At 51.6% G+C, this 23,632-nt stretch overlaps 2 protein-coding genes across 28 annotated transcripts; both read left to right on the top strand.

The window, feature by feature from the left end:
- Window positions 1–236: 236 nt before the first annotated feature.
- CXXC1 (CXXC finger protein 1) lies at window positions 237–5,857 on the top strand. Its single transcript, XM_033087472.1, has 15 exons — window positions 237–461; window positions 1,311–1,429; window positions 1,531–1,631; window positions 1,913–2,148; window positions 2,240–2,419; window positions 2,834–2,857; window positions 2,934–3,179; window positions 3,345–3,452; window positions 3,590–3,774; window positions 4,073–4,280; window positions 4,356–4,466; window positions 4,597–4,646; window positions 4,797–4,893; window positions 5,210–5,362; window positions 5,441–5,857. Exons 1-15 carry the CDS (start codon window positions 459–461, stop codon window positions 5,585–5,587), a joined length of 1,968 nt encoding a protein of 655 aa, XP_032943363.1. The 5' UTR covers window positions 237–458; the 3' UTR covers window positions 5,588–5,857.
- A 1,856-nt stretch (window positions 5,858–7,713) lies between these two features.
- MBD1 (methyl-CpG binding domain protein 1) lies at window positions 7,714–23,395 on the top strand. Of its 27 annotated transcripts, none has more exons than XM_033087837.1 (18): window positions 7,854–8,043; window positions 9,436–9,570; window positions 12,868–12,982; window positions 13,081–13,247; window positions 13,334–13,416; window positions 13,589–13,629; window positions 14,009–14,155; window positions 14,254–14,382; window positions 14,563–14,637; window positions 14,759–14,875; window positions 14,958–15,026; window positions 15,620–15,787; window positions 16,121–16,420; window positions 16,514–16,651; window positions 16,982–17,107; window positions 17,194–17,255; window positions 19,709–19,780; window positions 21,507–21,629. In XM_033087837.1, exons 2-17 carry the CDS (start codon window positions 9,461–9,463, stop codon window positions 19,746–19,748), a joined length of 1,887 nt encoding a protein of 628 aa, XP_032943728.1. In that variant the 5' UTR covers window positions 7,854–8,043; window positions 9,436–9,460; the 3' UTR covers window positions 19,749–19,780; window positions 21,507–21,629. The 27 variants fall into 27 exon arrangements, with proteins under 27 accessions (XP_032943732.1, XP_032943722.1, XP_032943711.1 ...); XM_033087838.1 differs by having other exon boundaries at window positions 21,514–21,627; XM_033087841.1 differs by lacking the exon at window positions 14,563–14,637 and having other exon boundaries at window positions 7,714–8,043; window positions 21,507–22,472.
- Window positions 23,396–23,632: the final 237 nt, after the last annotated feature.

The following is a 23,632-nucleotide window of genomic DNA, read 5'->3' as shown; positions in this document are numbered from 1 at the left end:
CCTGGGAACGTACGGACTCGGCCATCTTACGGAATCACATTCCAAGATGATGGCGTCTGCATAGAAGTCGTTCAGTAGGCGCGGCCATATTGCCTCCAACTTTGAGACCGTACAAGCGGTCACCGTACGGACTCGCCCAACAAGGTGGCGGCGCCCACAAGTAAGCGCGCTCAGGCACGGCCATGTTTCCTGCGAAACGTATGGACTCGGCCGCCAAACGGCCTCGGTAGTCAAAATGGCGGCGCCTAGGAGACAGTCCGGGCTCTAGGCTGGCGACCACTTGTTTGTTTATGGAGCCGATGCGCTGGGCCTGCGCAATAGGAGTACGGTGCCCGGGAGGCGCAATCAGAAGCGGAAGTAGTTGTGGGCACCTTTGCAACCGCCGCGGACACCGTAGAGTGGTGTAGGTTCGCGGGTCGCTGGCGGGGACCGCGAAGGAGTGCGCAGAGAGTCGAGAGATGGTGAGTACGGGGTCCCGGGAGAGGGTTGGCGGTAGAGGTTAGTGGGTTTGGTAATGGTGGGGTCCTTCGGCAGACGCGTGGGGGGTCTGTGGTGAACCGTAACTGGAGTCTGGGCAGAATTGAGGGGGCCTGTGGAGAGCCTTAACAGGGTTCTCTGGGAGGAATGATGACTGTCGGATGGTCTGATGGTTTTTCTGATACGTGAGCCATGTGGGAATTTTGTGATGAGCCATTGTGGGTGTCCGTAATAGAAGTTTAGTGAGGAACCCTGATGGTAGTTCCTTGGGAGTCCGAATGGGGGATTCTTTGGGCAGAGTGATAAAGAGTTTGCGATGAGCCATGTTAGGTAGTCTGTAGTGCACCGTGGTGACTCTGTATCAAGGAGTCCATGGGGAACCAGGATGGGGGCGAGGGTGACTGTGGGGTTAATAACGCGGGATGTGTGGGGAGCTGTGATGCGAAGGCTGTAGCTGAATTACGAGATGTTTGTGAGAACGCGTTGTGGGCCGGGTCTGTGAGGAGCCACAGTGGGGGCAGTGTGTGGCGAGCGGTAGGGTGTTTGTAACGAGCTTTTATGAATGTGTGGCTAGGATGATGGGGTGTCAGCGAGGTAAGTATGGGAGGTCTGGGGCTGAGCAATGGGGGTTTATAAGCAGAGTAATGGGGTGTCAGGGGTGATTGATGTGGGGGTCTGTGGGGACCATGACGGAGGGATTTATGAGGCGCCAAGATGGGAATTCTGTTGGCAGAGTGTTGGGGTCTATGGTGAGCCCTGGTGAAATTATAATGGAGGGAGAAGATGCTATGATGGGGGTCCTCTAAGAAGCCATAATTGGGGGGATCCCACAGGAGGGTGACGGTTCAGATCCAGAGCCTCCAGATGCTGGAGAGGACAGCAAGTCGGAGAATGGGGAGAATGCACCCATCTACTGCATCTGCCGCAAACCAGACATCAACTGCTTCATGATGTGAGCCAGGGAGAGGTGGGCGGGACTGACAGCTGGCAAGGTTGGGTGAGGCCGATGGGTCCCGCCCCTCACATCTGCACCACTCGCCTCATCCTCTGCAGTGGGTGTGACAACTGCAATGAGTGGTTCCATGGGGACTGCATCCGGATCACTGAGAAGATGGCCAAGGCCATCCGGGAATGGTACTGTCGGGAGTGCCGAGGTGAGGGGCGCGTGGAATGGACTGGGTAAGCAGGTGGGGCTTTGAGGGAGGAGAAGGAGCCATAATGGGAGGCTGGGTCTCAGGGAATAGTGATACGTGTCTGTGGGCAGAGTGATTGTTCTGTAGTGAGCAATAATAGAGAGTCACACTGGAGGGGGCAGCTGTACTCTGGAGTAGGGGGACAGACCATTGGGTGGGACAGGAAAGAAGAGGGAAAAAGAGTTCTGGGATAACCCAAATCCCCAATGTCAGCCTCCCCGGCCTCATCCTCTGTTCTACAGAGAAAGACCCCAAGCTGGAGATCCGCTATCGGCACAAGAAGTCACGGGAACGGGACAGCAATGAGCGAGACGGCAGTGAGCCCCGGGATGAGGGTGGAGGGCGCAAGAGGCCTGCCCCGGATCCAGACCTGCAGCGCCGGGCGGGGTCAGGGACAGGGGTTGGGGCCATGCTTGCTCGGGGCTCTGCTTCGCCCCACAAATCCTCTCCACAGCCCTTGGTGGCCACACCCAGCCAGGTGAGTGGCTGTGGTGGCAGGGATAAGTAAGGTGATCCCATCTCAGGCCCAACTTGGGTTCCTGACTTGTGTTCTGGGCCCCTTCCTTCAGCATCACCAGCAGCAGCAGCAGCAGATCAAACGGTCAGCCCGCATGTGTGGCGAGTGCGAGGCCTGCCGACGTACTGAAGACTGTGGCCACTGTGACTTCTGCCGGGACATGAAGAAGTTTGGGGGCCCCAACAAGATCCGGCAGAAGTGCCGGCTGCGTCAGTGCCAGCTTCGGGCCCGGGTGAGCATGGGCAGAGCTGGGCAGGGTCAGGTTAGGGGGCCAGTGTGTTCAGGAAGAGCTCATTGAGCCTAGGATGGGTGGGCTAGGTGGGGTGGGGCCTAACTGCATAGAGACAGGTGGAAAGGAGCCAGGCTTGTCCAGGTGAATGGGGCTTGGCCAGGTGTGCTGGGCTAGCAGGGGAGACCCCCAAACCCAGGAAGTCAGGGTAGGGCCAGATGTTTCTAGGTCGTCAGACATGTCAGAGCAGGAGGAACATGGCTCAGCATGTCCTAGTGATGAGGGGTGGGGGGGCAGGTGTGCCTGGGTAGGCAAGGTAGGGGCTGGTTGGGGGGGCCAGGCACTTGTGGGAAAGGCTAGGGCAGGGCCACCCTCCATCCACCTGGGGCTGACCTGGGCCTTCTCCTGCCGGCACAGGAATCGTACAAGTACTTCCCTTCGGTGAGTCCAGCCCCCAGGGCGGGGCGGGGCATGCGGGCAGGTTATTCAGGGCCAGTCCTGAGATTCTGCCCTGCAGCTCTCGCCAGTGACGCCCTCAGAGTCCCTGCCAAGGCCTCGCCGGCCACTGCCCACCCAGCAGCAGCCACAGCCATCACAGAAGCTGGGACGCATCCGTGAAGACGAGGGGTCAGTGGCGTCATCCGCGGTCAAGGAGCCACCTGAGGCTACGGCCACACCTGAGCCACTCTCAGATGAGGACCTACCACTGGACCCTGACCTCTACCAGGACTTCTGTGCGGGAGCCTTTGATGACCACGGCCTGGTGAGCAGGCAGAGCCACCCAGGGTGGAAGGGGGGAGGTTACAGAAGCAGAGTATCCATAATGAGGAGAGAGGAGGCAGATGGTATGGAAGGCTATTTGGGAACTGAGTAGGTGGTGGGGAAGTCATGAGTGGGGCAGGTGGGTCACTGTATGCTTCACTTGCAGCCCTGGATGAGTGACACAGAAGAGTCCCCATTCCTGGACCCTGCGCTGCGGAAGAGGGCAGTGAAAGTGAAGCATGTGAAGCGTCGGGAGAAGAAATCTGAGAAGAAGGTGATGGAGAGGGTGAAAAGGATGTGGGAAGGAAGAGGGCACGGGCTGAATGGGGCGAGAGCCAGAAAGGGGTGGAATGCAGGGAGAGATGGGGGTCTGGGCTGACGTATACTGTCCTGACCTGCCTTGTCCCATAGAAGGAAGAGAGATACAAGCGGCATCGGCAAAAGCAGAAGCACAAGGACAAATGGAAACACCCAGAGCGCGCAGATGTCAAAGACCCCGCGTCACTCCCACAGTGCCTGGGACCTGGCTGTGTGCGCCCTGCCCAGCCCGGCTCCAAGTATTGCTCAGACGACTGCGGCATGAAGCTGGCAGCCAAGTGAGTCATTCTTGGAGGGTTCAAGGCAATAAGGGAGCATAGAGTAGGACTTGACCAGATCCCTTTGTATGTCTACCAGTCAGTTACCTGTCCACCATTCAGTCAACCACCCACCTATCCATCCTCCATCCATCCACCGTTCGGTCACTTATCTGCTCATCTATCTACCCTTCAGTCACCTATTTGCTTACCTTTCACCGTTTAGTCACCCATTCATTCTGCCATTGTTGGCTGACCCCAGTTGCTCATCTCTCGATTGCCACCTTCCCACTTACACTTAACCCACTGCTCCCTACAGCCGCATCTACGAGATCCTTCCCCAGCGTATCCAGCAGTGGCAGCAGAGCCCTTGCATTGCTGAGGAGCATGGCAAGAAGCTGCTCGAACGCATCCGCCGTGAGCAGCAGAGTGCCCGCACCCGCCTTCAGGAAATGGAGCGCCGATTCCATGAACTCGAGTCCATCATTGCACGTGCCAAGCAGCAGGCTGTGCGTGAGGATGAGGAGGTGAGCAAGCATGCGCATGGCAGCGCAGGGCCCAGTACTGGTCCTGCCGGGCCTCATTCCTTCTATTCCATGCAGAGCAACGAGGGCGACAGTGATGACACGGACCTGCAGATCTTCTGTGTCTCCTGCGGGCACCCCATCAACCCGCGTGTGGCCTTGCGCCACATGGAGCGCTGCTATGCCAAGGTCAGGGTGTCAGCCTGAGAGGGGCACACGGTGCAGGAGTATCACTGGGTCCGTGGGGGACAGATGTGTTGTCTTGGGAGGGCATGCAGCGCATGTCCACAGTTCCCTCCATTTGTGTTCATCCTTCCAGTATGAGAGCCAGACGTCCTTTGGGTCCATGTACCCCACACGCATTGAAGGGTGAGTGTGGGTACTCTGTAGGGTTAGGGCTGCAAAGTTAAAGCTGGGGTCAGAAGTGGAATGTTGTGGCAGGATATGGGCATGGGCAAGGATAAGTGAGACCTCTTCCTTCTCTCCCCCCACTACGCTCTCTCTTTTTCCAATACCCAGGGCCACACGACTCTTCTGTGATGTCTACAATCCTCAGAGCAAGACATACTGTAAGCGGCTCCAAGTGCTGTGCCCTGAGCACTCACGGGACCCCAAAGTAAGGTTTTCCCTCAACTCCCCCCATTCTGACCCTCCTACCTTCCTCACCGCTCCACCTCCTTTCCTTTTCCCACCTGACCACTTCCATAACTCACACTTTCCCTGCCTCATTACCCTTCATTCATCTTCTTTTGTACTCTCTCATCATCTCCTTTTCCTCCCCTTTTCCCTGCCTCTTCATCCTCTGTTCCTCTCCTTTTCCATTCTTCACTCTCCCTTGAACTCTCCATGCCTTCCCTCCTTGACCACTCCTCATTCTTATTTTCCTTCCTGACTTAGCACCTCTCATTCATCCCCACTCCATCTCCCTGCAGGTGCCAGCTGATGAGGTATGCGGATGCCCCCTTGTACGTGACGTCTTTGAGCTCACAGGTGACTTCTGCCGCCTGCCCAAGCGCCAGTGCAACCGTCATTACTGCTGGGAGAAGTTGCGGCGTGCTGAGGTGGACCTGGAGCGTGTGCGCGTGGTAGGTTTTGATGCCGGATGTGGCCAGGGTGAGGTGGGTCTTCCAGAACTCCTTCTCATGGCTCTTCTCCCCTGGCAGTGGTACAAGCTGGATGAGCTGTTTGAGCAGGAGCGCAATGTACGCACAGCCATGACAAACCGGGCAGGATTACTGGCCTTGATGTTGCACCAAACAATCCAGCATGATCCACTCACTACCGACCTGCGCTCCAGTGCCGACCGCTGAGCCTCACTGGCCCAGACGTCCTCACACCCTGCATTCCAGGCGTGGGAGCTTGCTGGAATCCTCTTGCTGTTTGTAATGGTCCCTGAGTTTTTCCTTGTGCCCGCCCACCATTTGACTGCCCATCAGCCCTTACCAGAGGGTCTCAGAATTTCCTCCTGTCCTTGTCTTTCCCATTTTCTCTCCATTTTTTGTTTCTGGGTGGGACTGTGGAGGCTGCTCACTCTTGCTCAGCCTCCCTGGTTTTGTTAATAAAATTTTGTGAAGAACCAAGAAAGAGAACCACTGATGGTCTCCCAACTTTACCCAGTTGCAACTGCATTCCCAAACCCCTGGGGTAGATGGGCCGTGGCACACCTGTACTCATGAGGGACTGCACTGCAGTGCATGTGTAGGCTGAGTATACAACTGGCACCCACTTGGTGCAGGTTCCCTCCTTGAGCTGTGGGCATACGACCTGCTGAGGGAAGAGCCCAATGGCCCACCATTCACAGCCTCATTTTGAGACAGTCCAGTCAGCACTCGTTCAGTGTGTGGCTAATCGATTTACTACTGCTGTGTGAGTGTTAATATTCTCCAGACCAAAGGTGTACCCGATGATCCCAAGGCCCCCTCTTTCCCCACGAACCCCTCTTTGGGGACATGTATGCAGCAGGAGTCCACTGACTTTGTGCCAGAAGCCTCACCCCACTCAATCTGCTTGGCAGGTCCAGTGGGGCTCACAGCTTGGCCTTTCCAGGATGGACCTGCCCTCATCCGTTGCATGGACCTGGCCTTTTGTTTACCTGTAGTGTGGCACTGCCCCCTTCCCCAGTTCTGGGGAAAGAGCTGGGGCCAGCTCAACATAACTTGTCTCTGCTCTCCTGCAGCTGTTCAGTGGGGAGGAGAGAGCGGGATACAAGTCTTGGGGGAGGTGTTCATAGGGACTGGGGCACCTGCGCGACCTAGGCGAGAGGAGGGCTCCAGCACAAGACCAGGCATCGCCGTGCCTCCCTCCTGGTTACTCCTTGTGGAGACCTAGCGTGAGCTTTTCATGACTATCAAAGTATCAGTCTCACACGTCTGTTCCACCTCCTGCCCCCCACTCTGGTTCAAGCCGTTGTTTCTCAAGTCTAGTTGTGTAGGACACAGCTCCCTGGCCCATGCTGGTGTTATGAGCCTTGCGCTCCCCCGGCTGAGGCAGTCGGTCGCGGGTCGGCGGCTCACGGCAGCTCTCATAGGCTGCCGGCCACGCACGCTGGCTGCACCTGGCAGCACACGGTAGCCCACGGCAACACAGCAGCCCAGGATGAGTCGTCGTTCACAATCTTCGGTATAAAGGGCGCAGCTCACTGGTCCATATGGGAATGAACCAGTCACCTAGGCGTTAGGAGCACGGCGATCCAACCACCTGAGCTATGGGGCTGCCATATGTTTGTTTCTACAATGTTAGACTTTATTAGAATTAAAGCCATGGATCTAGTCGTACCGACTGGGTTTACCACAGGCATCAACCAAGGCTCTGGCCAGAGGATAGCCTCCAATGGTCGAGGTAGAGCAGTTTCACACAAGAGGTTTGCAAGCAATAGGGTTAGGCAAGGTGAACAGTCTTAGGAAAGAAGGAGAGAGTCCGCTGTTCACCGAGAGTCGCTGGAGTGCTTGGGTGTCAGGCTGGGCAGGTGAGGCCGTCAGGAGGCAAGACTGCAAGCGCTCGGTCTGAGATGAGTGCAAATGCGGCTGTCAGTTGAGGCCTGAATGATGAGCCCTCAGAGAGCTCTGTTTTCGTTCTCAAGCCTGGGTGCGGTGCACCCATCTGTAGTCAGATAAAGCCTTCCAGATGGTCACTCTCCACCGTGCGCCTGGATAGGGTGTTCTGGTTATCTGGTTTGGGCATTCACTGGGTATGCCTTTCACGTGCTCTGGCATGACTGTCACTTTGTGACTGACATAACTATCAAAGTCATAAGTAACGCTCTATACAAGACCACTTAGGTAAGGAATTCCACGGGCCAACCCCAACCCTCTACGCCCCCTCAGGTTGGGACCAGAGAGCGCAGGCGCAAATAAGGTGGGCGGAGCGGGGAGAACGCGCTGGCGGACAACGCCAGAAGCGCACGCGCTGCGGAGCTCGGATAGGGACACGAGCCGTAGTTGGACTCAGCGCGCAAGCGCAGCTCGTCCTGGCAAAGGGCGCGCGCAGCTGCGGAACCCAGCACGCAGGCGCAGGATCCTCCCTATTAAGGGCAAGCAGAGGCGGTCATTAGCGCGCAGGCGTCTCGCTGGGAGCGGAACCCGATAGGCGGGCCCCGGATTTCCGGTGTCGGGGGCAACGAACGGCCGCGGCGGCGACAGCTACCGTTTCAGAGGAAGCTGCAGCAGAAGAGGAAGAGGAGCAGAGCCAGGCGGGAGGTACAGGCGGGACCCTCGTCATGGGTCCGCGGACCTAGAGCGGCGGAAGCTACCGGCCCGAAGCCGAGCTGGTGAGACAGTCGTGGGGGTGGAAGTAGAGAGCGCTCAGGCGGAGGATGGTGAAGAATTGAGGCTCAGAACCCTGACGGAGCGGGCCCTCGGGCCGATGAGTGGGAGGAATGGCGGCGTCGGAATATTGAAGTGGAGGAATGGGTAGATTTTAGACGGAGGACGGAGAGAAATGGGGCTCAGAACGCTGACAGTGGAAGTGTCGGGATCCTGGACGAGGACGGAGAGGAGTGGGGGAGGATCCGAGCGCTCAGGGGAGACATCGGGGCCTTTCACGTTAAGGAGAGAAATAGGTGTTCAGACCCCTGAGGGGAAGAAATGAGGTGCCCTCAGGCTGATGACGGAGAGAAATAGGGGCACTGGGATGCTGAAAGGGAGGAACGGGTCTGTTATGGAGGACGAGGAGAAACGGGTCTGAACACTGACAGGATGGCATGGTTCTGGGACAAGAACAGAGGAATGGAGGGTGTAGAATGCTGAGGGGAGAAAGCAGGATCTTTTAGGTTCATGAGAGGAATGGAGGATGAGGACGCTGAAGGGAAGGAGAAGAGAACTTCCCGGCTGCAGAAGAGAGGAATAGAGAGGTTCGGGGGCGAGATGGGGAGGAATTGTGGCTCAGAACACTGAGAGGGGACACAAGGGGGGAGGATTTCAAGCTGAGGAACAGAAGGAATGAGGGGCCATTTAGGTCAGGGTTATGGAGGAGTTGGGGACTCGGGCAGAGGACAGAGGAAACCGATGTAGTAACGCAGAGATAGCAGGATAAAAGGACATCACAGGGAAGGAATGGGAGGGTTAAAAGGCCGAAAGAGAGAAATTAGGGACTCCTGGGTCAAGGAAGGTAGTGAATGGGAATGAGAATCCTGACCGAGTGCCGGGCCCTCAGTCTGAGCAGGAGTGGAATGGGAGCCGCTGGGCCTGAGGATGGGAGGGACGAGGCCTCTCAGGCTGAGGATGGGGAGTATGAAGGTCTTGGGGACAAAGGAGAGGAGTAGAGGGCCAATAGGTGACAGAAAATGTCTCGTGGGCCAAGGACAGCGAGAATGAAGGGAAAGAGTGAGAGCCTCCTAGGTTGTCATTGGGCAGAAATGATGGCATCTCAGGCTGAGAATGGGGAGGAACGGGATCAGGACACTGCGAGTGAGGAATGAGGACCCTTGGGTTGAGGACGGGGCTATCAGGTCACAAGGGTGAGGAGTGTCAAGCTCCTGGGCCTGGGACAGGGAAGAGTTGGGTGGGAATGGGGGTTTTCTCTTCTTTATGTTGGCCAATTGCCTGTGGCAGGTCCCAGGTCTTGGGCAAGTATTAATAGATACCAGTGGTTTGTGTGGCTTGGGGCATAACATGTCACCTCCTAGAGCCTCAGTTTCTCCCGTTGCTCCTCCATGTTGCAGGCCGCTGCTCCTTCCCGTGGTCCCCATGGCTGAGGAGTGGCTGGACTGCCCAGCCCTGGGCCCTGGCTGGAAGCGCCGGGAGGTTTTCCGCAAGTCAGGTGCTACCTGTGGACGCTCAGACACCTATTATCAGAGGTACTGGGTGGGTTGTGGACAGTCAGGAAGGGCTGAGCCTGGTTAGGCAAGGTGAAATTGGGTGTGGTTAAATTTATGGGTGGAGCTAAAATTATGCATATATAGTCAATCCTTATTACTTGCAGATTCTGTATTTGTAAATTTGCCTACTCACTAAAATCTGTTTGTATCCCCAAAGTCATTACTCAGCTGTGTTTTCGTAGTCATTCGTGGACATGCACAGAACAGCAAAAAAAATTTAAGTCGCCTGGTGCACGCACTCCCAGCTTAGGTTGAATGAAGCGTTATTTCAGCACTTGTACTGTATCAAGTCCTTTTCATGGTCTACTTAGTACCAAGCTTTTTGAATTTTTGTGATTTTTATTGCTGATTTTGCTGTTTATGATGGTCCTAAAACTTAGTGCTGCAGTGCTATCTAGTGTCCTAAAGTGCAAGACGTCTGATTTGCCATAAGAAGAAAATACATGTTAAATATGCATCAGCTTCATTCAGGTGTGAGTTGTAGTGCTCTTGGCTGTGAGTTCAGTGTTAATGAATCAAAAAATATGGTACATCTAGAAAAGAAAGAGGACGTTTTTCAATTTGTATGTGAGGCTCCTCCAGAAAGTGCTAAAGTAACATCTGTAGTACGTGATGAAGCTAAGGAAAAGGTGGGAAAGTGGCTAAATTCATAGATCCATGAAATGATGAACAAATACAAAGTGTAGTGGACAGCACTGTGAGTCCTGAAAGCCAAGGACATTGATGGTCATTTCTTACCCAGGGTTAAGAAAATGTTAAACCTATTACTGCTAGTGCGGGCTGTCTCACAGGTTTCAAAAGGTGATAACGTTGTTAAAAATGTGAAATTTTCTTGCAAGGCAGGTTCTGCAAATCAAGAGTGCTGAAGATTTTTTAAAAATACCTGCAAAGTGCTACATGGGAAAAGGGTTGGGTAGAAGAGTAGATTTTCAGTGCTGGCTTGTTTTATAAGGACGTTGGCAAAGAAACCTGTATAATGCAGATGGCCTGCAAAGCTTCTGGCTTTAAATCAGTCAAAGCCATGCAGTTCATTATTTGTAAGAAGAAGATATTAAGTAGGGTGTCCTTTAAACAGAAACACACAAAAAACAAGGTTACATAGGATTAGTTTACAAGAATGTTGTGAGTAGAGGCTTGTAGGAACCTAACCTGTAGTTCCACAAGGAACAGTGGTTCTGTATTCACTAATTCAGCGTAGACTTTATAGAACCAGATGACTTTATAGAACATAACTACGATAAATAATGAAATTCAACTATAAATACACAAACTTACGTGTTTATAAACAGTTTACATTTAAGGACTTACGTTACTTTAAGGTGTACTAGTGAGGGAGGGGATGGGGAAGAAGGTGAAGGGATTAGAAAGAGCAAATTAGTAGACACAATATAGTCACGGGGATATGAAATACAGTATGGGGAATATAATCAACAATGTTGTAAGTATTATGTAAGGTGCCAGATTGGCAGTGGACGTATCAAGGGGATCACTTCATACTGTAAATGCACGATCAATGTGATGTACAAGTAAAGCTAAAGTAGGATAAAACTGTATGTCAACTGTGACTGTATGTGTGTGTGTGTATATATGTGTATATATGTGTGTATATATATATATATATGTGTATATATATATATACATATATATATATTTATGTGAGGTGGAGATAGCATAAGGAAGATAGTCAATGGTGTTATAACAGTTATATAAGATGTCAGAGGTTGCTGGTTCGATCCCGCATGGGCCACTGTAAGCTGCGCCCTCAAAAAAAAAAAAAAAAGATGTCAAAGGAGTAGTAGCTTGGGGCGGGGGCTTATCACTTTGAGAGGAGTGTAAATGTCTATTAAGTTGCTTTGTACACCTGAAACTAATAATAATAAAAAGAAGATATACTAGTGATATACTAATTAAATTTTCTACACTCTTCATGAACCTTTTTTGGGTCTAAGTTGCTGTTTTCCTGGAGGAATATAATAACATTACAAATACAGTTACATTTATATTTAGTTGTACATTTATTCACATATTTACAACTTGTATAAACGTTCAACATTGATAAATGTAAGTGCAATTATCAAGAATTGTAGAGGATCTGAGATTTTTACCCTACTTAGGTTAAGATAACAAGTGTCAGTTTAGTGGATGCTGGTAGGAGATAAGAGATTCCTGGATCAGGGATGAAAGAAAATTTATTACTCATAGCAATAACAGTATCCAGAATGTCATAATTTTTGTGTGGGTTCCCAGAATGCCAATTCCGACAGGGTCACATGAAGAGGGCTAACTAGCACACCTGTACCTGTAACTGGGTTGTATTGTGGGAAAGGAACCCTGAGCTTAAGGAATCCAATCTATTATAATGTTAGGACAGTAAGGATGTCTTCCCTTTTCTCTGGAAGGAGACCCTTTCTCTTACCTTCTAGGGTTGTTTGCTGTATAAACATCCTTGCAAAAAATAGTAGCAAAGGACATTCATTGCTTCTCTTGCAAGACATGCAGAAGTACCGTGTTTCCCCGAAAATAAGACCTAGCCATACCATCAGCTCTAGTGCCTCTTTTGGAGCAAAAATTAATATAAGACCTGGTATTATATTGTATTATACCCAGTCTTATATAAGACTGGGTGTTATATTATATTATGTTATATCATGTGATATTATACACCTTGTCTTATGTTAAAATAAGACTGGGTCTTATATTAATTTTTGCTCCAAAAGATGCATTAGAGCTGATGGTCCGACTAGGTCTTATTTTCAGGAAACACAGTACAAGGGATCTGTGGAGTATTGTCTCCCGACATTAGTTACTTATACTTTATTTTGTATGTAGTTACATTTATTTGGTTATACATTGGTTTGTTTGTATGTTTATATGTACATTTTTATATGTATACTTTTAAACACTTGTTTCTTATGTAAGTTTTTTTGTTTGTATATTTAGCATGCAAAACTAGCATATTTACATGTTATTTAATATATTTGTGTTTATTTTCACTGATACAGAATACCATTAGTAATATGTGTTATAAGCACACACATATTCATTTACGTTTATACTATTAACGTTTGTATACTTGCTGGCATTTATACACCTTTAATATTTTTGCTATTCAGGGTTAGTTGGGGTAGGGCCTGGTCAGAGCTCACAGGCCTATCCCAGGCTGCCTCCTATATTCCACCAGCCCCGCAGGCCTGTTTGCTAACCCAGTGGGGAGGTTGTGTGGGTGGAGAGGCAATGGCACCACTTGGGTACCAACCCATCCTGGCCCACCCCCAGCCCCACAGGAGACAGGATCCGAAGCAAAGTTGAGCTGACCCGATACCTGGGCCCTGCGTGCGACCTCACTCTCTTCGACTTCAAACAAGGCATCCTTTGCTATCCAGCCCCCAAGGTACTACACAATGTGGGGTACATGGATGTAGGGGTGGCTGAGCCACCTAACACCCTCCCACTGACCTACATTCTGTCTGCCCTTGCTATCATCTCCAGGCCCGGTCCTTGCCTGTCCCCAGCAAGAAGCGGAAGAAGCCTTCGAGGCCAGTCAAGGCTCCGAAATGTCAGGTTGGATCCCAAAGAAGTGAGGACAAGAAGGAGGCCCCAAGAGTTGAGACCAAGGCTGATGCTGACACAGCCCCAGCTTCTCTCCCTGCGCCTGGGTGAGTGTTGGCCTAAAGTTGACCACGTGGGTGAGGATTGTGGGTGGGGGTACACTCAGGGACTACACCCATGTTTCCAATCCCAGGTACTGTGAGAACTGTGGAATCAGCTTCTCAGGAGATGGTACCCGAAGGCAGCGGCTCAAGACATTGTGCAAGGACTGCCGAGGTGCGTGGCTCCCGGGGCACGGGTGGTAGGAGCTGGAGCAGGCCGGGTGTCCGACTAGGACATTGGTGGAGGGCAAGAGGTCGAATGATGGCTGTCAGGGCAGAGGTGGTGGATGAGGTCGGAATCTGATGTTCCCTTTTCCGCTTCTCTTCTTACCTCTCCTTCCACCCAGCACAGAGAATTGCTTTCAACCGGGAGCAGAGGATGTTTAAGGTAAGCACGATCTGCCTCTTCCTCACAGGTGTGCGCTGGCAGCAGGATGTGATGGGGGCTAGTGGAGGGTCTGACAGAACAGTGATGGATCCACAGGGCGTCAGAGGCGTTTTGCAGGGAACTGGCCGCGGTCAAGAGACAGTAATAGGAGTTAATGGGGTGTTAGGAGACACAGAGATGAGGTTAACAGTGGACCATAGACATTGTGAAGTCCTCAGTGATGGTGGCTGATCAGTAATTATCAGATACAGCAATAAGGCAAATGGGGGACTGGCAAACATGGTGATGGAAGCTAATGTAGGGTCAGCAGGCACTTGAGGGGCAGTGCTCCTAGAGTTACTGATTGGGCCTGTGACCTTGCCTCACCCCTTCCTGGCAGCGTGTGGGCTGCGGGGAGTGTGCGGCCTGCCAGGTAACTGAAGACTGCGGGGCCTGCTCCACCTGCCTTCTGCAACTGCCCCATGATGTGGCCTCAGGGCTGTTCTGCAAATGTGAGCAGAGACGGTGCCTCCGGATCGTGGAAAAGGTGAGTTGGGCAGGTGGAGTGGGCCCAAGGCTCACCTGGCCTCTGGCCCTCATAGCCCTGGCCCCGTGCATCATGCCTCTGCCCCTCACCCCCCACAGAGCCGAGGGTGTGGAGTGTGCCGGGGCTGTCAGACCCGAGAGGACTGTGGCCATTGCCGAGTCTGCCTCCGCCCTCCCCGCCCTGGTCTTAGGCGCCAGTGGAGGTGCGTCCAGCGGCGCTGCCTACGGGTGAGTTAGGCTGGAGGGGCCAGTGCTGGTGGGGCCAGGGCTGGGACAGAGCTTATTCTGCTATTAAACTTGTTGCTGCTGCTGCTTCCTCCCAACTTGGCCTTGCCCACCTCATGTCTTCTTTTCTCCCCGACCCAACGCTCACCTCTCTGGCCCCACCTACCTGCCCCTGTCTGCCAGCACCTTGCCCATCGCCTCCGTCGCCACCATCAGCGATGTCAACGACGCCCTCCCTTAGCTGTGGCTCCCCCTGCTGTGAGTGCCCTGTCCCATACTCTGCCTATCTGTCCCACGCATGCTTTCTGCACTCCTGGGTGGGGAGGGTTCTGTGTCTGCCTGGTGCGACCAAGCCTAAACTACTCTTGGTTTCTCCTAGGGTAAACGTAGCCGCCGCAGGGGAGGCTGCGAGTCCAAGTTGACTGCCCGGTGGCGTCCCCGAACCCAGACTCTGCCTCCACTTCCCCCATCGCAGCCTCCAGAGTCCCCAGAGCTGGTGAGGCCCTAGTGGGCAGGGGGAAGGCACAACCCTTATCTTACCCAGTACCTACCCTGACCCACCCCATTTGCCTCTGCAGCACCCCAGAGCCCTGGCCCCCTCGCCACCTGCCGAGTTCATCTATTACTGTGTAGACGAGGACGAGCTAGTGAGTGGCCCCATCATACCTGGACTATTCTAGACTCTCCCAGGGCACTTGGTTAAGCCCAAAGAAGCAGATCCTGCAATGGGCCTAATAGGGGAACAGCAAGGCACAGTAGTGGGTGCTAGTATGGAATGAGCAGGCAATGGGGGAGGAACTAATACTAGATCAGCAGGTGCGCTAACAGTACCTAATGGCAAATGAACCAACACTGGTGGGGCTAAAAGGAAAAGCTGGCACAGTGACCGGAGTTGACATAGGATGAATAGACATAGCAGGTGTGGTGACGGGAACTAATAGAGGATCAGCGAAATCCTGCTGGAGGCGGGGGGCGTGGGGTAAGACATTGTGTTGGGAGCTAGTGGGGGACTAGCAGATAGTGATGGACACTGTGTTGAAGCAGCCACAACCCCTACCAGTATCGAGGGCCCTCCGGGGCTGTGACAGTGCCTGATGTGGGACTAGCAGACGCTGAGGCTAGTGGGAGTCAGGCTAAGACTAGGGTGCAGCCAGTTTCCTCTGATGGGGCTAGTGGAGGAGCAGCGGACCAGCGTTGTAATAGTCCTAGTGACAGCACCCCCATTCCCCTTGTCCCCCAGCAGCCCTACACAAACCGCCGGCAGAATCGTAAGTGTGGGGCCTGTGCAGCCTGCCTGCGGCGGATGGACTGTGGCCACTGTGACTTCTGCTGTGACAAGCCCAAATTCGGGGGCAGCAACCAGAAGCGCCAGAAGTGTCGTTGGCGCCAATGCCTGCAGTTTGCCATGGTGGGTGGGGCAGGAAGGATCAGTTGGGCGGGATAAGTTGGGCCAGGTCCCCAAGTGCCTGGGAGTGGTGGGCAGGCCTGGTAGGTGGGTGGGGCAGGCCAGTGGGTCCCCCAGATGGTTTGGGCCAAGCGTTAGCAGACATCATACTGAGGTAAATGAGGAATCTGGGTGGTATTGCTAACAGGTGACTGGTAGTCTCAGTGATGAGGAACTCGTATAGAAGCAGATTCTGTGCTGGTAGTAATGGGGGATCAGCAGACGTGTCAATCAGGGCAGGGTGGTGTGGTCGGGGCATTGCACCAGGTGGCCATGACATCCAGGCTTTCCTTACAGAAGCGTCTGCTGCCAAGTGTCTGGGCAGGGTCTGAGGATGGGGCAGGGCCGCCCCCACCATACCCTCGTCGAAAGAGGCCTGGCTCAACTCGACGGCCCCTCCTGGGCCATACCCTGAAGCCCCCGTTGGCCGTGTCCACAGCCCCACCAGAACATGTCCAGACTGCAATGAAGCAGGAAGCAGGCGGTGGTTTTGTGTTGCCCCCACCTGGCACTGACCTTGTGTTTTTACGGGAGGGTGCAAGCAGTCCTGTGCAGGTACCTGGACCTGCCCCAGCTTCCACAGAAGCCCTGTTGCAGGTGAGGACCCCATCTTATCCTGCCCTTCTCAGCCATACCCAGCCTTGTGCCAGGAAGCTGGGACCAAGTGTGCTGCAATCCTCCTTCACACAGGAGGCGCAGTGCCCTGGCCTGAGTTGGGTTGTGGCCTTACCCCAGGTGAAGCAAGAGAAGGTGGATGCCCAGGAAGAGTGGACACCAGGCACAGCCATCCTGACTCCTCCTGTATCGCTGCCTGGCCGCCCCAGCAAGGTGGGCGTCAGTGATGGGTGATCTGTGAGCAGAGTGATGGGGAGCCAGGATGGTGGTCCTTTGAGCACAGCAGTAGGCATGCTGATTGCAGCCTCTCCACAGAATTACCCCACCTTCCCCAGGCAGCTAGCTTTGCCTGCATTGCTGCCCAGCTAACAAACAGCAAAATGGAAACCTGTGAGGAGTGGGAAAGGTTTGTAGACAAACGGTTTTTCTGTGCTAAGTGTGACGAGTGGGATTCGTCCGCACAGTGACAGGCTGGCTAATAGAGACCCTTTCCTCGGGCCAAGCCTGCCCTTCTGACTGTTGCCCGTTTCCCACCTTCCCCAGGCGTTAGACCCAGGCCTGCCACTTGTGAAGCAAGAGCCGCCTGACCCCGAGGAGGAGAAGAGCCAGGATGACTCAGCCTCTGATTCGGCCCCAGAGGAGGAGGCGGCAGGGGTTGGCACGCCCGTGGTCAGTGCTGGGGGACACATCGCCCTGCCCTGACCCTGCGTTAGCCCCACCGGTCCTGTTGACCCATAATGTTAATTCTTCCCCAGATCACGGAGATTTTCAGCCTGGGTGGAACCCGCCTCCGGGACACAGCAGTCTGGTTGCCAAGGTGTGCCCCACACAGTGAGGGTTGGGGGGGGTGGGTGCCGGTCAGACGTGGGCCCTGAGTTTGGAAAGGACAGCCAGCAGTTTGGCGTGCTGTAGTGGGCAGTGAGGCCCCACAGCACTGCGCTGATAGTGGTCAGTGGGGAGGTCTGTGGAAGACCCAGAGGTTCCCTGAGGTCCAGGTCAGGGTTCCCTGGTAGGGAGCTGAAGGGGGGCTGGCGGGGGGTGGAGTGCAGTGTGGTGAGATGAGGAAGAGAAAGGAAGGAAGCCTGGTCCCCATCTCCCTAAGAAAAACCAGCAGGGGTCAGAATTAACATACAAATTCTTACTCAGAGAATCATCATTTGGGGACTTTAATACCTTTGGAGTCTCCAGGAGATGACCAGGTGGGCTGGGCAGTGGCCGGATGGGCAGGAGCTCTGAGGCCTGAGATGGCTCTGTGATCTGGGGCCACATACAACTCTGTGGTCTTGGTCTAGTCCTGTACCTTCTGGAGTGTCCTCTGTGGAGGGGGTTACGCTGTTTTTCTTGAGCCTGTTGAGAGGTTATTAACAGTTTCAGCTGCTGTGCAGAACTGTCCATGCAGGCTTGGCAGTACGATGAAGGACAGGTGCCTGTGAGGCCTGGGATGGTGGGAGGAGGACAGGGGAATGCTGCTTCGTGCAGGACGCTGACAAGCCCTACAGAGCCCTAGACAGGCAACAGAAACTACTGGCTGCAGTGCCTGGGTTCCTTTGTTCCTGCAGACTAATTTCTGCAGGCCAGAAACTCCTCCATCTGTACTTGGGCGATTACAGAGGTATGAGCTCTGAAAACTAAGTTCGTGAACTTATCCTAGAAAAAGTGCTACATACCTCATTGCCGAATGTCACTATGGTCACCTTCGAAGTACTCCCCTTGGGAAGCTATGCACCAACGCCAGTTCCTAGTCCACCCTTCAAAGCAATTTTGGAACACTTTTTCTGGAATGGCCATCAGAGCTGTCGTCATATTACCTTTGATGTCCTGAATGTCATCAAAATGTCTTCCTTTCAGTATTTCCTTTATTTTCGGGTAAAGAAAGAAGTAACTGGGGGCCAGATCAGGTGAGTAGGGAGGGTGTTCCAATATAGTGATTTGTTTATTGGCTAAAAACTCCCTCACAGACAGTGCCATGTGAGCTGGTGCATTGTCGTGATGCAAGAACCATGAATTGTTAGTGAAAAGTTCAGGTCAATTTCATCTAACTTTTTCATGCAACCTTTTCAGCACTTTCAAATTACAAACTCAGTTAACTGTTTGTCCAGGTGGTACAAATTCATAATGAATAATCCCTCTGATATCAAAAAAGGTTAACAACATTGTTTGGACTCTTGATTTGGACTGACAGAACATTTCTGGTCATGGAAAATTGGCTGACTTCCATTGTGCACTTTGACGCTTTGTTTCAGGGTCATATTGGTACACCCATGTTTCATCACCAGTGATAACACGGCCCAAAACATCGTCTTGTCTCTCAAAAAGGTCTTGGCAAACTTCGCCTCTCCTTTGCTTTTGTTCATTGGTGATCTCCTTTGGGACCATTTTTGCACACACCTTTCTCATGCTAAGATTTTCAGTTAAGATTTTCCTAACTGTTCTCTATTGATGTTTGCTTTGTCTGCTATGCTTCTCACAGTCAGCTGATAATTGTGATGCACAATTCGACAAATTTTTGCAATGTTTTCGTCAGTTCTGCTCTTTACTGGCTGCCCTGGCCTCTCTTCATCAATGATGCGTTCTCTCCCCTCAGGAAAACGTTTAATCCATTTGTACACTGCTGTTTCTTTCATGGCATTCTCTCCATAAACTAGGACTAACATGTCCCTGATTTCACTTCCACCTTTGACAAGTTTGACAAGAAATTTAATGTTTGTTTGTAGCTCTAATTTAATCTCACACACTTTCTCACGACGCACAAAAGCATGCAACCACAATAGTGAGCTCCATTCAGCAAGACACTGCCACACGTCGACAAGAACACAGCTGTGAGACACAGATATCCCAAGGTTATGAACCCTTACTGAGCTGTTTGTACAGTGCTGCCATTTTAAGCACAGTGGCAAGTTCGCGAACTTAATTGTCAGACCTCATACTGATTGAATCCCTGCTGGATACACTGCAGTGTGGGAAATACAGTGGTGAATACAGTGCCTGGAGAAGATTGATCATTCAGGAGACACAGGTTTCCTGCCTGCAGGGAGCTTAAAATCTAAGTAGGGAAACAACTTCCCCATGTATAAAATCATTACATATAACAGAAGGTAATGATGTGCTATGTTGTTTGTAATGGAAGATTTTAGAAGAGAGAAGAGAGAGAAGAAATAATTGAGGGGAAATGGATGGCCGACACAAAAATAGTAGGAAATGGTTTTGTGATGCTCCACTTTGCACGTAGCGAACCTCATTCAACATACAGAACTGCTCCCTCTTCCCTAGGTCCAAGGACCTTAAAAAACCTGGAACTAGAAACCAGTAGACTGGAGGCTTCTGCAGACTGTAGGATTCAAGGTGATACATAGAGACCGGCTTTATGAGAGACAACAATGATGTGCTCAGGCTGGACCAGAGAGCGATGGCCAGGGCTTGTGTAGGAGTCATAGGAACTGGAAAAACCTACGACCAAACCAGAGGGCCAGGCCTGTTCAGTACTTGGAGATTATAGATGAAGTAAGCAGAAAGGAAGAGAGAGGAGGAAGCTGGTGTCTTCTCCAACTGGTGCAAATCTCAGAAGCCTGAGTGTGATAAGAAGTTTGGATATTAGGGGTAGAGGAGCTGGGCTTGGGGCTGGGGATAGAACTAGAGCCACCACAAATAACCTAAACAAGCCATCTTAAATAGTAAATGGCTTTTGGGTGAGACCTAGCAGTGTCTCTAAGTAACTGGGAGACAGCAATTGAAAATGTAACGTGAATAAAGAAGGAAAGGAACTGCTGTTTGGTGAGTTCTTCCTATGGATACAGTTTATTCCTCTATAAAGAGTCCTTTTAGGAAGATACTGATTTTGCCCATTTTGCAGATGGGAAAACTGACTCAAATAACTTGTCCAGTGTCAAACAGCTAGTATTGATAGAGCCGAGAATCAAACCCAGGTTGTAAAAGCCTTGTTCTTTAAGCCACTAACCTGTAAACTGTAATCCTATATTCAATAATGTGTAATAATATAGTAAGAGAAGTTTCCAGTGACCCTGAAAACAAGATAGATTAAGCCTTATAACAAATCCCTTACACTGTTGCCTCTAGCATGGCTTAAGGAGTACCAGGGCGAGTGCCAGGGCAGTGTGGACGGGGTCATCGTGTCAGAGCATCTGTGTATCCAGATACTGGGTTCTTTCCAGGCCTTGGATGTTGCATAGGATTCTTCAAACCCTAAAGGTCATCCTTCCCAGCTGGCCACGTTTTTTGCTTGTTTACCTCATTTTTCCTCCGCCGCCAAAGCAGTCTTTAGACGTAAAGCTGCCAGCCTGGCTCATCTTTCCTGACAACTTGTGTCCCCTGACCCTTGATGATCTTTGTGCTTGGTTTCTGTTCTCAGCCCTGTTGCCTAGGAGTCTTGAGTTCCTGCTTCAAGGCCTGTCAAAGGGCCAGTCTTGGCTCACCGTCTCACTTTCCGGTTCTTTGCATCGTGCTAAAAGTGATTAGACTTGGGATCCATTGCTTAGCCAGCTTTACAGGGCTGGGCCTAATTGTGTGCCTCCTTAAATTTTGTAGCCTCTGTGCCTCCCTTGCTTTAGTCCAGTTCCCAGCCCTGCAATTTGACATAATTCAGATGTAGATTAACTATTTCCCTACTGTAACATGATACAGCCCTCTGCCCCTTGCTTTTCTTCATCCTACCTACTTCAGCCAGAGTTGTTGAGTGGATAATTTTCTGCTGTTTTTGCTCACCCCAAGATCCAACTACTCAACCCTAGTATTCCGATAATTTTTATAGTGATGTCCTAAGTGAAATTTATTTGATTGGTATTCTGACTCGTGAGATAAGAGTCTGGTTACCATGTGTATCATGGTACAATGTGTATCAGGATACAATTAGAAAAGCAACACCACTAATATAAAGATTTATATATATATATATATGTATGTGTGTGTGTGTGTGTGTCTGTGTCTGTGTGTGTGTGTGTATGTATACTATTGAAGGAGTTTATTGTAGGGATTTGATCATATGCAATTGTGGGAGCTGCTTAAACAGTCTCTGTAAGGCTGTTGTCTTTGCATCTAATGCTGGAGCTTGAAGTCTACAGGGCAGGCAATCGGAAAAGGAAGATGGATGTAAAGTGTGGGAGACCGAGGACACATTGGCGCCCGCAAGCACAAGCCGGAATCCCCGAGGATGGCCTGGAACCCATGTCAGTCGCACGCCACCTCCAGCTTCGATGATGTGGGTGTCCTGCAGGCGAAGCTGGTGCCCTTCATCACGGAGTTAAACAGGCATCTGGCCTGGGAATCAGAAGCTGCAGGAAGATCCCGGGGAAGGTGGCACGGTTGCAGGCGTGGCTTGCCCCACACCAAGGCGGCCAGCCAGCAGATAGATGACCACGTGTGAACTGTAACAGTGCCTGGTGCCCCTGCACCACCCTTCCAAGTGTAAAAACTGCTGCTGCTTCACTTCTGCCCTCCAACTATTATGTAAAATGTTTCCTGTGGCCCATCCTAACCGGAAGCATATGGGGAAGGGAGTCCTGGGAAACAGACTAGTCAAGGTGACAGTACAAAAGTACAAAACCACTCTGCCGTGAATCCGCTTCCAAAGGTCTCACTACTCACGTGAGGATAACTTCATAAAGCCACAAGCTGGAAATGCAAAGCTGAAGACCATGGATTTCATGGTGACTCCAGCAAGTACAGAAATTGTGTCAAGCCCACCCACTAAAAACATTGATCTTGGCTCTTTTTGGTCATTCAAGTACTGAGCACCTGGCCCATAGTAGACACTGAACTTAATACTGGGATACAGGAATGAGAAAGATATAGTCCATGCAGTTTTATTAAATACATCAATATGTACTACAAATGGTGAATGGATTTCCAACTCTATCATGGAATTTAATGGTGAAAATACAGAATTCAGGGAACTATCTGGAGGACAGCCCTTGTGTGAACCTTGCTGGGGCACGATAGGAATTGGAAATAATATAAATAGTTTCTGTCTCTAAGCTGTTCTATTTTAAAATTATTTTTAAATGATTTATTGTCCCATTTACTGATTCATATATTTAGTGTTGCTTTGGGGATGTCAATGATGGTAAGAGTGTTGACTGCATCTGAGAAAGTGGGATAGTGGGTGGCAAGACAAAAGGACAGGTTCTGTCCAGCGACCGTGGGCAAATCACCTAAGGCCTCCGACGGGGCTGGGCGGGTGGGGGCGGGTTGGCTTCGGTCTGGCTGAAGGCCCAGGTTCACCCAGCGCGGAGCCGGTCCCCTCCGTCCTCGGAATAGGCCCACCAGAGGGCGCCGGGGGTCATCCCGCCTGGGCTCGGGGGACAGCCCCTCACCCCTGGCCTGGGCGGTCCAGGGGCGTGGTCACAAAGTTTCCAGATGTCTGTTCCTGTGCGGCCCGAAGGGAAGTCGACTCCCCTTCACAAAGTGGTAAAACAGGCCAAACCTAGCGGGAGTTAAATTACGGAGCTCTCCCAGAGTGAGGGCGGAACCACGAGCTCAGGACTGACGCAGGACAGCCGAATTTCCCCTCACAAGGGACGAGAAACTCCCGTCACCAAAACTCATTTCGACAGGACCCTCCAGGCTGTATGACCTCGGGGGGGCCCTACAGGTGCCCCTTAATCTCAGCTACTTCTCCCAAACCCCCGCGCCTGCTTGAGGGCGTTTTCATTGCCTCCCTTCCTCAAGGGTGTGGTGTCGGGTGGTTCCACCCAGACCAACCGGTAGGCCAGGCACCCGGAGATCAAGGAAACTGGCCCTCGGGACTCTGTCCAGTGAACCGAGACCATCATCTAATTTCTTTCTTTCTTTCTTTGTTTCAGGCTACATAAACTCTTAGCAGTCAATGAAAATGAGTATTTTACTGAACTGCAATTGAAAGAAGAAGCATTATAGGAGAAAAAAGACAATGAGAGCATTATTAAAAGATTATTAAAAGAGAAGAAAGAGACATTATTTTGTGGCTGAAAAGCTGATCCAGCAATTCAGGAAATGGAATCCAAAGCTAGAAACGTACCATATACAAAATCCGAAGTGGGTGGATTACAAATGATTAAGGAATGCTAATTTACAGTAAATTGCGGCCTTAAGATGGTGTGTACAATAGTTGTACTTTGGTTATTGTTACATGACAGTGACTGACTAGGTACTGATTTTCTTTCTGTGCTCTATACTATTCTATGTTTGCCCCACATTTAGAAT

The sequence above is a fragment of the Rhinolophus ferrumequinum genome, chromosome 19 (assembly GCF_004115265.2).
Source record: "Rhinolophus ferrumequinum isolate MPI-CBG mRhiFer1 chromosome 19, mRhiFer1_v1.p, whole genome shotgun sequence".
NCBI classification, from domain to species: Eukaryota; Metazoa; Chordata; class Mammalia; order Chiroptera; family Rhinolophidae; genus Rhinolophus; species Rhinolophus ferrumequinum.
The sequence above is the reverse complement of the archived record's forward strand: the minus strand, read 5'-3'. Positions and strand labels throughout refer to the sequence as shown.

Bases quoted from the DNA above. Each gene is read 5' to 3' on its own strand.
- CXXC1 (XM_033087472.1), top strand. The intron at 4,894-5,209 runs GTAAGGTTTTCC...ATCTCCCTGCAG, and splicing joins AGCACTCACGGGACCCCAAA to GTGCCAGCTGATGAGGTATG. The intron at 5,363-5,440 runs GTAGGTTTTGAT...CTCCCCTGGCAG, and splicing joins ACCTGGAGCGTGTGCGCGTG to TGGTACAAGCTGGATGAGCT.
- MBD1 (XM_033087820.1), top strand. From the start codon at position 9,461: ATGGCTGAGGAGTGGCTGGACTGCCCAGCCCTGGGCCCTGGCTGGAAG. The intron at 13,630-14,008 runs GTAAGCACGATC...CCTTCCTGGCAG, and splicing joins GGGAGCAGAGGATGTTTAAG to CGTGTGGGCTGCGGGGAGTG. The intron at 14,876-14,957 runs GTGAGGCCCTAG...TTGCCTCTGCAG, and splicing joins CTCCAGAGTCCCCAGAGCTG to CACCCCAGAGCCCTGGCCCC.